The sequence below is a fragment of the Oncorhynchus tshawytscha genome, linkage group LG29 (genome assembly GCF_018296145.1).
Source record: "Oncorhynchus tshawytscha isolate Ot180627B linkage group LG29, Otsh_v2.0, whole genome shotgun sequence".
Classification (NCBI taxonomy): Eukaryota; Metazoa; Chordata; class Actinopteri; order Salmoniformes; family Salmonidae; genus Oncorhynchus; species Oncorhynchus tshawytscha.
In genome coordinates, this window is record NC_056457.1 from 38,188,244 (window position 1) to 38,203,135 (window position 14,892).

General features: G+C 38.6%; 2 protein-coding genes across 2 annotated transcripts in view; one reads left to right on the forward strand and one right to left on the reverse strand.

Annotated features, from left to right (window-relative positions):
• zic4 (zic family member 4) overlaps positions 1 to 1,150 on the reverse strand; it is a 10,200-nt gene extending 9,050 nt beyond the window's left edge. Inside the window, exon 1 of the mRNA XM_024407348.2 lies at positions 1 to 1,150. This exon is cut by the window's left edge and continues 1,090 nt beyond it. Within this exon, the coding sequence (XP_024263116.2) occupies positions 1 to 69 (69 nt within the window). The 5' untranslated portion in view covers positions 70 to 1,150.
• A 6,297-nt stretch (positions 1,151 to 7,447) lies between these two features.
• zic1 (zic family member 1 (odd-paired homolog, Drosophila)) lies at positions 7,448 to 13,670 on the forward strand. Its single transcript, XM_024407346.2, has 3 exons — positions 7,448 to 9,548; positions 10,077 to 10,240; positions 10,670 to 13,670. The coding sequence occupies exons 1-3, from the start codon at positions 8,582 to 8,584 to the stop codon at positions 10,868 to 10,870; spliced, it is 1,332 nt and encodes a 443-aa protein (XP_024263114.1). The 5' UTR covers positions 7,448 to 8,581; the 3' UTR covers positions 10,871 to 13,670.
• Positions 13,671 to 14,892: the final 1,222 nt, after the last annotated feature.

Genomic DNA, 14,892 nt, shown 5'->3' on the forward strand with positions numbered 1-14,892 from the left:
TCTCAGCGCCGTGTTCCGTTTGGAAATCGTAGGGTCCATCATAGGGCTTCCCAAAGCATTCATGTTCATTACTCCTAATTCTAGAATAACTTGACAGCAGGCAAAATAACAATGATGACAAATATATTTTAATTGCAATGAAAAATATAGAAAAACAAACTAAAACATATATTAAAAAAGTTGGAAAGTTGTGATTCTATCTCAGTGGCTGCATGGAATCCCATTCGGTTGGCCGGCAGCAGCAGGACGCTTTGATAGTGAATAGAGATTCATGGTAGGCGCTGCAGCCCGTGGAGCTAAACAATCACCCCGACTTCTAATTGGTCAGAGCCCCGTGATTGACGTCACTTGTGACAAGTCTCCAATGTGAACAAAAATGTTTTAGCGACAGCAAGCAGGCAGAGCGCCTGCGCAGAGCCTCAGGCAAAAAAAAAAATGTAGTTGTTATGCAAAGGTTATTGTACTTTAAACTAATCTCCAAAAGTTAAACCGTTACACCAAAACTATAACTGTCATATTTTACTACTGAGTGACTAAGAGTTATGGAAGTGCAATATAACCAATGTAGCCTAAATAACACCTAGCCTACAGTACACATGAAAATAATGCAGTAGAGCCTCTACGGTTATAGCTGATAATCAATAGAGAGATATCTTCATTTCGGTACATATTTTACGAAAATATGTCATTGAAATTCATAAAATGTATGCAGAGTCGGAAAATGTGTGCATCAAAGTACCGGATATCTTTTCGAACATAGACTAGACTAGTCCTTTTCTCAAAAGCAATTTTCCGCGGTTCGGAGTTTTTACGCGGTTCGGAGTTCACTCAATGGCCCAAAATGATCCGGTAAGATAAAGAAACATTTTTTACACGTTTTCCCAGACGCTCGCTTGTTCGTCCGCACCGCACCACCACCCCTCGTTGCTCGTTGCACTTCGTCCTCCTCCTCGTCGCCGGATCGGTTTCTGTGTATTAGTGAATAGAGACGACGCCGTCCATTGTCCCGGGAAAAAGTAATGGAACCGACCTGTTGTTATGATCCGGGGTAATTTCGCTCACGAGCCCTGTCGGATTGAGACCCAGAACTGAAGCGGATCAGGGGCACGGGAGGTGGCGCCGGATGAACCGCACAGAACGGCACAAGAGCGGTAGAGATTTAAATCCAAAATAAAACTTGCTAAAATATGAGTTTATACTTTAGAATGATACCCTGAGAGGGAAAGGGATGTCTGCTGTTGAAGGAAAACGTTGTCGAAAACATAAAAGTGAATCTTGTTGATGATTCCCTGCTATCAAACCAACACAGCTAGACAATACCATAAATCACAAAACATATTTTGCATTTATTGTGTCTTTGGATTTATGTTAGACGATGAGATTTAATTGTTAATAACGTTTTTTCACCTCCTCTTTTATTAAGACTTTGATTCAGAACCCAACGCGTATTGGAGCACCTGAAGCTGCTGCATATGTTATATAAAATATATATATTTTAAAAACATTCCGCTCATCTCTACTGTTTGTGATGCTATAGTGTGTCGTCATTATGTTCGGCCTAATATAATCAACTACATAATGAAGACATTGAGCTGCGATATGATATCATTAACATTTTTTGATCAACTTTATTTTGCTGTTCACATCTATATTAAGGGGACTATTTATTGTTGTAACCTAATTCTAGCCTATAAAACTGTTGTCATGGGTCCTCCTAGCTAAGGCCTTGAATATGTTTTTTTCATTCAACTTTAACATTTGGTAAACGCATGTATATTAATCGACATATACTTAAATATTCTTACCTCAATCTACATTGGGCCCTTTTATCTTAATCAAAACAGTCGGAGACAAATAGGAATTGTTCTGTGAATTGACCCAAAAGAAGGTCAAACCGTTGCCATTAGATCCATGTCAAATATAGCATGTAGAATGTGTTTAACAATTTGGTCGGATTATAACGTGCCCACAGTAGTCAATCATTGGGCTGTTGTCTCAGAGAGCCATGGGTAGGTTCAGAGGCAGTAAAGCCGTCATTTATTTTGACAGTGTGTCTTGCCAATATTTGACTACTTTGTGACCATCGCCTCAATAGGTATTTGAGAGACCCAAGTTGGGTTATATTCATGCATCGGTCTCATTGGGCTGTTGAACAAAAGTAATGTCCATTCTCAATGTAGAATGAATTTGTTCATCAGTTAACAAAAAATAAAAACAAGTATAAAATATTTCGTTAGTATGTCAATAACGTGGTCATTTTACAACCACAATCTATTGCAAAAAAAAACAAAAAAACGTTTTGGGGTAAATTTCATTTTAGGCACTTCTAAAACACAACTAGCGTACTGCACTGCACACTGCTGAAAATGCTGGACACTAAACATTTCCCACCTATCTATGTGAGTACAACTCCTGCACACTCGATCAGTTACCGAAACAACATAATGATGCAGCATTCTAAAACAAGACATTTCTACATGTAGGTGAATGGGTCACATATTTATTTATGTTAGTATTTGTGACTCAATGTTATTTGGTCAACAGTAATTCAATTGATAGGAACTGGCCATGTGCTTTGTTCTTTACACCAAAAACGTAAAACCGAAATGTATTATTTTTAGGGGGATAAAGTTGGCATATTACGCACAGGCTACCATTGTAAATACTGATAGAGATAGCCCGACGGCAGTGATTGAACGTCTCTGGAGAATCATATCCAGGATTGACTTGTCAAAGTCATTTGGTGACAAAGCCACGTTAAACACGTCATGAATAAGTAAATATAATGTGAAATATGTGTGATCCTGGCAATGTTTATGAAATGGCCTCTGCTCCAGGTGCCTAGTGCAGGGTCGCAGCTGTAGTCTGCAGAGAGAGAGAGAGAGAGAGAGAGAGAGAGAGAGAGAGAGAGAGAGAGAGAGAGAGAGAGAGAGAGAGAGAGAGAGAGAGAGAGAGGGAGAGGGAGAGACAGAGAGAGAGAGAGAGAGAGAGAGAGAGACAGAGAGAGAGAGGGAGAGAGAGAGAGAGAGAGAGAGAGAGAGAGAGGGAGAGGGAGTCACAGAGAGAGAGAGAGAGAGAGGCAGCTCAGGAACACACTGCAGTAATGCATATGCCGAGGAAGAGCTCTTTCTGCTCCAAGCTGCGCCCTCTTGTAAACCACAAGAAATAATGCAAAATGGGTCGGGACCAAGACCAGATCATATTGAAGCAATTGACAAAACGCGTAATCGCTAGGCTAATTGAGTTGTTTTGTATATGTAAAGACACAAATATGAATAAAGGGAAAATCATATACTGTATATATATGTGTGTGCTATATGCATAAACTGGACATATTTTTCGTTACAAACAACAGGGTGTATATGCCTTTCGCCAATCAGAATTAGATTGTCTATCCAAACTCAATGTATTTCAGAAAAGGCCTATTTTAACGCATTTAATGTCAGTTGTAAGACACCGCTTAATAACATCCCGATTAAGTTATGTTACATCACTATTATGTTACATCGCTATTATGTTACATCACTATTACGTTACATCACTATTATGTTAAGGTACATCATTATTATGTTACATTACATCAAGAAAATGTTACATCACTATTATGTCACATTACATCAATATTATGTTACATCACTATTATGTCACATTACATCAATATTATGTTACATCGCTATTATGTCACATTACATCAATATTATGTTACATCGCTATCATGTTACATTACATCACTATTATGTTACATCACTATTATGTTACATTACATCACTATTATGTTACATCACTATTATGTTCCATCACTATTATGTTACATCGCTATTATGTCACATTACATCAATATTATGTTACATCACTATTATGTTACATCACTATTATGTTACATCACTATTATGTTACATTACATCAATATGATGTTACATCACTATTATGTTACATCACTATTATGTTTCATTACATCAATATTATGTTACATCACTATTACGTTACATCACTATTATGTTACATCACTATTACGTTACATTACATCACTATTATGTTACATCACTATTATGTTCCATCACTATTATGTTACATCACTATTACGTTATGCTACATCATTATTACATTATGTTACATCAATATTACGTTACATCACTATTATGTTACATTACATCAAGAAAATGTTACATCACTATTATGTCACATTACATCAATATTATGTTACATCGCTATTATGTCACATTACATCAATATTATGTTACATCGCTATCATGTTTCATTACATCAATATTATGTTACATCACTATTACGTTACATCACTATTATGTTACATCACTATTACGTTACATTACATCACTATTATGTTACATCACTATTATGTTCCATCACTATTATGTTACATCGCTATTATGTCACATTACATCAATATTATGTTACATCACTATTATGTTACATTACATCACTATTATGTTACATCACTATTACGTTACATTACATCAATATTATGTTACATCACTATTATGTTACATTACATCAATATTATGTTACATCACTATTACGTTGGGTTCCATCACTATTATGTTCCATCACTATTATGTTCCATCACTATTATGTTACATCACTATTACGTTATGTTACATCACTATTACGTTACATCACTATTACGTTACATTACATCAATATGATGTTACATCACTATTATGTTACATCACTATTACGTTACATCACTATTACGTTACATCACTATTACCTTATGTTACATCACTATTATGTTACATCACTATTACGTTACGTTACATCACTATTACCTTCTGTAACATCATTATTGCCTTATGTTACATCACTATTACGTTACATCACTATTATGTTACATCACTATTACGTTATGCTACATCATTATTACATTATGTTACATCAATATTACGTTACATCACTATTATGTTACATCACTATTACCTTATGTTACATCACTATTACGTTATACTACATCAATATTATGTTACATCACTATTATGTTACATCACTATTACGTTACATTACATCACTATTATGTTCCATCACTATTATGTTCCATCACTATTACGTTACATTACATCAATATTATGTTACATCACTATTATGTTACATCGCTATTACCTTATGTTACATCACTATTACCTTACATTACATCAATATTATGTTATATCACTATTATGTTACATCACTATTATGTTACATCACTATTACGTTATGTTACATCACTATTACCTTATGTTACATCACTATTATGTTACATCACTATTACCTTATGTTACATCACTATTATGTTACGTTTATAACAAAATAAATGCCCTGTAGCCTGTCCTATCGACCATAATATTAATTAAATTAGCGGCCTCCACCCATAATGGATATATTATTATCTATATCATTGGTCACCTTGCTGTAAAGTTCTCCATTCCCAATAAATCAGTCAGCAATGCCAATCACCGGATACTTCTGATAAATCAGTCAGCAATGCCAATCACCGGATACTTCTGATAAATCAGTGGAAAATAAACATGCAGATTCAACTACAAAGATGTTTTGCCTTCTGTTGTTGTATTTGATGATTCCCAGACCCCTGTTGAACCCCAAAGGTATTTATTTCTTCCCTGTTTAGAGTCACTTGGACACACGTTCCATCATGACCGTTTTCCACCTGTTGAAGCCAAGGGTCTTCCAGATTTGTATGTGAGTTGTGGTAGTCTACTTTAAAACTTGATACAACTTGTATGGAAAAAGAGAACCATGGATAATGTTCTCTTCCCTTTGTTCTCTCTGGAAGGAGTCGGAGAATGTACGGAGCAGAAACGTGCAGTCAAAATGAGATTTTAATGGTTCGTATGGCAAGTCTCATGCGGCTTTGAACCAGCCAGAGCCGCAAATCCCACTTGATAACTTCGGTAACCCACAACGTTGTACACATATATACAGCCTGGCTATGGTGATGCAGTAAGCTTTTACTAGTCGGCCAACATACAACGTGACTAGTGTTTTGTTTTCAACAATCACCAGTGTGTGAGTTATCATCATAAATGTCCTTCAAGATAACTGATTATTAAACGTCTTTGTGATGATAACTTTTTGTGTGATTTTTGGGAAAGAATTTAGGTTGAAAATGATCATGCCAGAAGGGAGTCCTGACTGCTGATGTTCCCTTTACGAGGCTGCTGCAAAAACGGACATGGAATTGAGAGAGAGACAGAGAAAGAGGGATGGGGGGGGGGGCGGCGGAGAACAGAGTTCACAGATAACTACAGCCTAGGCCCTACATATGTAGGATCCTAATTTGAGACAGGTTGCTACAGCAGGAAATTTAATTCTGCAGCAAAAGGAAATGTGAATTATTATGTGAATTAGAATTAATGGACATTTATGTATGGGGTTGATACATTTTACATAAGGGAAAATCAAGTCTGAATTTTAAAGTGGAAATTAGAAGCTTCAGAAGCCTGTTTAAACCTCAAACAGACTACAAGATTTAAAAGTTCTTCATTGCAAGAAAGTTCTCCTGTAACAGAGTGATCAGATTAAAATCCTCCATCTGTAGACGTTCTGCTGTAACAGAGTGATCAGATTAAAATCCTCCATCTGTAGACGTTCTGCTGTAACAGAGTGATCAGATTAAAATCCTCCATCTGTAGACGTTCTGCTGTAACATAGTGATCAGATTAAAATCCTCCATCTGTAGACGTTCTCCTGTAACAGAGTGATCAGATTAAAATCCTCCATCTGTAGACGTTCTGCTGTAACAGAGTGATCAGATTAAAATCCTCCATCTGTAGACGTTCTGCTGTAACAGAGTGATCAGATTAAAATCCTCCATCTGTAGACGTTCTGCTGTAACAGAGTGATCAGATTAAGATCCTCCATCTGTAGACGTTCTCCTGTAACAGAGTGATCAGATTAAAATCCTCCATCTGTAGACGTTCTGCTGTAACAGAGTGATCAGATTAAAATCCTCCATCTGTAGACGTTCTGCTGTAACAGAGTGATCAGATTAAGATTTTCCATCTGTAGACGTTCTCCTGTAACAGAGTGATCAGATTAAGATTTTCCATCTGTAGACGTTCTCCTGTAACAGAGTGATCAGATTAAGATCCTCCATCTGTAGAAGTTCTCCTGTAACAGAGTGATCAGATTAAGATCCTCCATCTGTAGACGTTCTCCTGTAACAGAGTGATCAGATTAAGATCCTCCATCTGTAAATGTTTCCATGGTCACAGCTGATGTGTAAATGGCAACAGATGAAGTGTAAAACTCGAGGACAGCTTTATAGAAGAGGTGCTGTGTGCACAGGAAGTGGTGGCCTACCTGGGATTGTGACTTGCAGTGTTTTTCAACATTGACAATGGATTGTTATTTCGAGATAGACCTATAGCCGATTTCAACTGACAAATAAAAAAAAATAATAACTTCATCGTGGCACTTGTAGGATAATTCGTATATTATTAGTCCTATTATAATGTGTTTGTGACAGTCACATATTGACGTTTTGGCTGTTTTGTAGTAAAACGTAATATTCCCTTGTGGTATGTATCCATGCAGCCTCTACTCCCTAAACTACTTGAATAGAGAGGGGGAAATGGAGTCGAGTCGTCTTTTCCGTTCCCTTTCATCCTCCGGAAATTTGACTGGATCCAAAGATTGCCATGGAAATCAACAAAGACATCGCCATGCCCTCAACGTGTGTCCTATGAAATCAAACAAATATCCCGGATCAACAACAAAGAGTGTGTGGTATACTGCCTCCCCAGTCTCTTTGCTGAGCAACAACATTCAGCGACACATTGACTTCTTGGTATGCAACCGAATAGCCATGCTCTACATCAGCATTTGCCACCCCCTTCCCTAACAAAAAGTGTGTTTTAGTATGGAAAGTTGTTGCTATGCATTAGTTATAGAGGAACACGCATGCATTTGACTTTTAGCAGTGTATAGTGTGACTGAATAGCCGACGACTGTCTACATTTTCACACCGTCTATTGTTGCTTTTATTTCTTTCAACTTTCTTTCTTGTGTTATTCAGCCGTTTAACCAAAACCACAGTCAGCAATCTCACAATACCTGGGATTGATGATGCACGCGGACCAATAGGAGAGGGGCCTCGGCACGCGGATTGTTATTTGATGGGTGCATGTTAGTAGGGGGATAGGGCCTCCTCCAATGATCGTCTGAGTACCGGGTCACATGTTTGGTCCCCCCTTCCTCTCCATTCATCAGGGGTGGACTGTGTTGTCTTTTCAATTCATTTATCTGCAGGAATGATTGCGACTATCAGTCTGAAGCTCACCGCCTGACTGGGGAGGTGAAAGTTTCGCCACAGGAAGATAAACCGCAAAATACAATATTGTACATGATTTGCGTGTGCATCGGATGAGAATTAGTGTGGGGGAAAATTCCACTCTTGTTTTAGGTAAATAGAAAACCGGTGGATTGGAGTTTGTACTCCTCTGTAAGGTCTGAGAGATACTTTTGCAGAAAGAGAGAAAGCGAGAGAGGTATAGGAGTGAGAGAATAACTGTTCGTGATTTTTTATTTCTGCTCTCAGTCGCCTCATTGAGTTGTAGACTGCCGGAAGATGCTTCTGGATGCAGGACCCCAGTACCCCACCATAGGAGTCACTACGTTCGGCTCCTCAAGGCATCACTCAACAGGCGAAGTCACAGAAAGAGAAGTGGCTTTGGGGATAAATCCGTTCGCAGACGGGATGGGAGCTTTTAAAATCAACCACAGCTCCCACGACCTGGGCTCCGGCCAGACGGCGTTCTCCTCTCAGGCTCCCGGCTACGCTGCTGCCGCCCTGGGTCACCACCACCACCCGACACACGTCAGCTCCTACTCCACCGCAGCCTTCAACTCCACCCGGGACTTTCTCTTCAGAAACCGGGGCTTCGGGGATGCCACCAGCGCGCAGCACAGCCTGTTTGCCTCGGCAGCGGGAAGTTTTGCAGGGCCACATGGACACTCCGATGCCGCGGGGCACCTGCTCTTCCCGGGACTCCACGAGCAAGCCGCAAGTCATGCATCATCAAATGTCGTCAACAGCCAGATGCGGCTTGGCTTTACCGGGGACATGTACGGCCGGGCTGACCAGTACGGCCATGTTACGAGCCCCCGCTCCGACCACTACGCCTCCTCCCAGCTGCACGGCTATGGCCCCATGAACATGAACATGGCGGCTCACCACGGGGCAGGGGCCTTCTTCCGATACATGAGGCAGCCCATCAAACAAGAGCTCATCTGTAAGTGGGTCGAGCCCGAACAGTTGTCGAACCCCAAAAAGGCTTGCAACAAAACGTTCAGCACGATGCACGAGCTCGTGACCCACCTGACAGTGGAGCATGTCGGTGGACCGGAGCAGTCTAACCATATCTGCTTCTGGGAAGAGTGCGTCCGAGAAGGAAAACCGTTCAAAGCCAAATACAAACTGGTAAATCATATCAGAGTGCACACCGGAGAGAAACCATTCCCATGTCCCTTCCCCGGCTGTGGAAAAGTGTTTGCCCGATCGGAAAACCTGAAAATCCACAAAAGGACACACACTGGTAAGACATGTAACATGTTTTTATTATTCCCGACTCAAAAGCATGATCGCAATTTCCGCTCCAAAAGCGATTATCTGTTATTAAATGTAAGACATATTTGACTGTGTAACAGGCTAGAGTAGCCTATCAACTTGAATGTTTTTGTTACGTTTTTACACACACAAAAAAATGTCAACAATATTGAATGCAATTATTAAATTGTATATACAGTATAACTTTATTATTCGTATTTTGAAACTTTCAAAAATGAATATAATGCAATAGGTTTGTGAAATATGTGGCATGCTGTTGCGAATTGTTTATCTTAGTGGTCCAAGTAAAACATGCGAACACAACAACATGTGTATGTAAATATATAGGCCTACACACATTAAACAAATCATAAATACTGAAAATAAGGTTATCTTTATACAATGTGCTTGAACCACGTGACAACTGAAACTCTGAAATGTTCATGTTAAATTAAAATGTATCATAGTTCATATTCTCCTTGTGTAAAATGTTTATTTCGTGCCATTTTTTTTTTAGGTGAAAAACCTTTCAAGTGTGAGTTTGAGGGCTGCGACAGACGGTTTGCCAACAGCAGCGACCGGAAGAAACACATGCACGTCCATACATCTGACAAGCCTTATCTCTGCAAGCAATGCGACAAGTCCTACACACATCCAAGCTCTCTGCGGAAACACATGAAGGTACATATTAACTTACACTTTTATTTTAATCCGTGGCTACTTAAAATTATTCTGAATATTTAGCGTGCTATAAATAAGTCCATATATTGGATATTGTTGAGAAGGAAAATGCTGTGTATACATTCCAGCAAATATGAACGTACGATGGCAGTACAACTAGCTGTTGTGTTTTCATAAACCCTTTCACGCTGGAATCATTTCCAAAAATACTGAATCATGCATTTTAATTTAGGATCTTGGTTTATTTATTAAAATGTATTATCATTAGCATGTATATAATTAGCTGACGTATTCTCTTTTCACTATGGAGAATCGAACTTTAAGCCTTCATAATACCGTAAAGCATGGCAGCGTATGAGTAATACACAGGCACACTGTCAACTGTAAAAATGTCCTGTTGTTCATTTTTTCCCCCGCTCTGTCTCATAGGTTCACGAGGCTACCACGCAAGGACCCCAACCGTCACCAGCGGCCAGTTCCGGCTACGAATCGTCCACGCCGCCCACCATCGTGTCCCCGTCCACAGAGAACCATAATTCCAGTTCCATATCACCGGCAACCTCGACAGTACACCACACGACCAGTCACCACACCACGCTGTCGTCAAATTTTAATGAATGGTACGTGTAAAATATTTTCACAAAGACTGCAGAAATAGGACTGCTTGGAATCAAAGACTTTGAAAGTCAGTCTATAATGCGTGGACAGAGAAAAATACGAGGAAGCCAAAATGGTTGGTTAATGGCTACAGAGAGAGAGACAGAGTGATGCATGGACAAGGTGCACGACCAGCTACCAAGTTAAAGTTTTTTTACACATTTTCTCCCCCTCCCCCCGGCTCTTTTTTTGAAAGAGATATCTCAATGCATGCTATCTGCGGTTCGTGGCCTGATTTTCTTTGTACATAAAGATTCACAGTTCAAACATGTTATATTTTATTTTGTAAATAGTTATATCACAGTTTAAGGGCATTTGTGAAAATGTGATCCCTAGATATATGGAAAATGAGATGGTTTTAACAATAATATTGCGATGACTAGTGTTGATTGAACAGAATGTTGTAGTTGATGTGTACCCAATGTGAATTACTCAGTATAACTTCCGTCTCCACTATGACGTCGACCTTACCGACTATTAGTCTATTTATGTGCTTTTGTATTTGGTGCCACATTCCGTCTACGGTCCTGTTGGAGTAGCACAGTACTTACCATTGCTGTTATTTAATGTCATGTCGATAAATCGTGTAGTGAAAGCCTGAAACTCCGTGTCAATCTGTTTATGTACGTGATAAAAGATTTTAAAAAACTATTTGTCCATTACCTTGATAATGTCAAGGCAGTATTACCTACATGTATATAGCTCAATTTTCCATATTTATCCGCATGTAAAAGGGTAACGTTAGAAATGATCGGGATTTATGGAGAAATACGCTCTTATGTAGAATTTAGTCTACACAAAATGTTTGGTTACATTTCGTACTATATTAAAGCATAAAAAAATACAACCAACTATTGTCTTCCAATATTTTTTGTTTCTCATAGCCTACTGTCTAAATATGACTGGACATCAAAATGACTGCTTCGTGATTACCTATGTATACCATTATCATTAACAACACAGTTAAATAGGGAACTAGGCATTTAGTAAAGCATGATAAGCCTATATGAGGTATTATATTGAAATAACTATCATATTAAAGTAACAGTTTTAAATGACATGTTCAGAGGGTCACAAATCAAATAGGTGGTGCACATTTCATAACACCTAGACTATCAATAAAGGGACATGATATGTGGACCGTCTTATCAGGCTAGGCTAAGCTACTGCTCTATCACCCGCTTATCAAAGGGCACCACCTAAATCACATCATGCTAGCCTTTTTAGGCTTGCAGAATCCAATTCAGTAATACGAATTAATGTTAAGTAATTTGATTATTCCTGTCCTTGTCTCCTGTTAATCCATAATTAACATACCAGTCCTTGCCCTCGAGTAATTCGAGAATGTAAACGGTTAATCGTGACGGATATAATTATCAGTCTGTGTAAACGAAATTGTTTATGTTTTTACTTAATTGTTCTCGATGTAATTCAGTTTCCCCAAAGCTAGCTGTGTCAGATGGATGTCATAGTGCCGAGGAAGTGTTGGGACTTCTGGAGTCAGTGTTGTAGTCTTTGTTCCGTGGTGTAGCCAGCCTGGTTGACCGGACCATTAGGCAGGGTTCACGTCAACAGACAGACGCCAGTGATCACCAGCCTGTCCTGCGTCGTTAACACTGCCAGTGCGCTAAGGCGACACAGAATAGAATCATATAATCCCCGATCTGTCAGTCTACAGCTGACAACATGACACGTTGGACAGGCCGAAAAATGACGAAACAATTCTAACAGAAAAGACGAAGACAAATGGCCTGCACACAATGTTCAATTGATCAGTCATCAGTAACAATCCTCACGCAGTGTGTTTATGTGTTTTATTTTTTACATATAGTTTACAGTAATACTACGTGCCTAAACATTTTCTCTGAAATAAGATTTGAAATAAGATCTGTTTTTTTTTAAATTAAAATGATTTGCAATCGTACAGGATAGAACTAAGAGTTGAAATGTGATCTGTTTTTATAAAATACGTTACCATGGTCCAGGATGAAATAGAAGAATTACTATGTGTTTTTCCAAGTCCATATAAAACATTTGATTTAAAATGTAAGAGTGTGTGTATGTGCGTTCGTGTGTGTGTAATTTAAATGGCGGAAATTCATGATATCTGAGGTGATTTGTTTGAAATGTATTCATATTATTTTTGCGTGCCAGGCTATTCATTTATTTTCCTGATAAATGAATGGCGGTACTAAAATGACTTTTCCGACTCTATTTAAGACTATCTATTTAGATTCTAGTGCCAATACGTTTTCATTCATGCATCATTAGACCAGCAATAGAAAGTGCTGTGTATACCATATACCCATAAATATGTTTTGCAATATAGAATGACATTGGTTTTGTTTGAAAAGACCGGTCGGTCTCGAACAAAGCTAGAAAGCTTTGATTATATCGACTCTGGTCTTGAATGTCCTTAACATTTATTTTGAACTAAAATATCACTAGGCCTCAAATATAACTTTATAATATTATTAGATGTTACCAGATCATATCGTTATATCGCACACCTGGTTTTGGAAAAAGCAACAAATGCATGTCGAGGCTGAATTCAACTGCAAAGTGTCTTGAACTACGAGACAACCATGGTCTCCTCATGCCAATATCAGCGCTACACAGACAGACACTACTAAAACATGTATATGCAGAGATTCCATTAGGTTACTCAAGTTCAAGACGATTGTGTATTCAACTAGTATTAACTCTGTCCATGCAGGGGGGGGGCTTTAGAACCACACACTGTGGGTCGTAGTGATAGCCTAAAAAGTAACACAATAGTCCTATAATTACCAATGTCCTACATTTGTTCTCAGTCTTTTCAAATGTTAATAGTTGACTTCTGTTCTGTAATACCACATGACGATGTCTGTTTTTTAATGTAAAATGTCAATTACATTGTTAATGTGTGTTTATGACTAATTTAATGACATTTGTTTTACATTTTGGAATGTAAACGAAATATATATATATCTGGTAGAATCAATATTTGAGATTCTTCCTTCACAAAAATAGCTGACATGGAAATCTTCTCGTCTCCATACGAAGATGTCTGAATGACAGGCGGTGTAGCCAACACGGCGTGCATGGGCTCTTATGAACCGGATAATCGACGGAATAAGGAAATCTCATCCTTTCAGTTTTGTTCACACTAACTTAATTTGTTCAGTTGACTGTATTGCGACGTTTCTTAACGGTCACAACAAGCTGAAAACAGCAGAGTCGCGTTTAAAGCTCTCGAACAGCGCAGGCGCCAGCCCTCAGTGCGCCTAGCTTGTCAATGAATATTTATGACTTGCGCTAGCAGCCAGTTTAAACTCAGGCCGAGCTGTGTGTGTTGTTTTCAATGACAGAAATGAATGCGATCTTGCACGTTCCAACTATGAATTATATTTAAACCTTCAGGAAAATATTTGACCCATGAAAACAGTAAAATATCCTGTTCCAAATGTGATAGTCAGATTATAGTATGTTATGGTCCAATTATAATATAGACGTCAAATATTAAATTAAGATGTTAATGGAAATCAACGTTTTATTATTTGACGAACAGACCTACAAAACGGGTAATACTAACTATCGAACAAAAGCCGTTAGCTACCAAATAGCTGCTTACTTTCTCCAATAATATAAGACAATATGTTTCATCATTTCAGAGTAATTTCAAGTTCTGAACAAAGTTTAGAAGACATTCTGTATGATTATGTTCGTTATTGTTATACCCTAACCTTTTTTTTCTGATTGGTTGTTGGAGTGTAAACCTGGCAACTTTTTTCTAATGCGCACTTGATGTTGGCCTATACAATCCTCAAAGCTGTCAAGTTATTAACATAGTTGCCAGGCTGCAGGAAGGATTAGTCTAGTATCAAGTTACTGAGTTGACTAGTCTATGTACTAGAGCTGAGGCGTTGGTTGAACCCGGCAGTACATGGAGCCCCGGAGCCCCGGAGGTACACGGAGACCCAGCCGGAGAAGAGAAGGAAAGCTGTTGTGCCACT

Bases quoted from the DNA above. Each gene is read 5' to 3' on its own strand.
- zic1 (XM_024407346.2), top strand. From the start codon at position 8,582: ATGCTTCTGGATGCAGGACCCCAGTACCCCACCATAGGAGTCACTACG. The intron at 9,549-10,076 runs GTAAGACATGTA...TTTTTTTTTTAG, and splicing joins CCACAAAAGGACACACACTG to GTGAAAAACCTTTCAAGTGT. The intron at 10,241-10,669 runs GTACATATTAAC...TCTGTCTCATAG, and splicing joins CTCTGCGGAAACACATGAAG to GTTCACGAGGCTACCACGCA.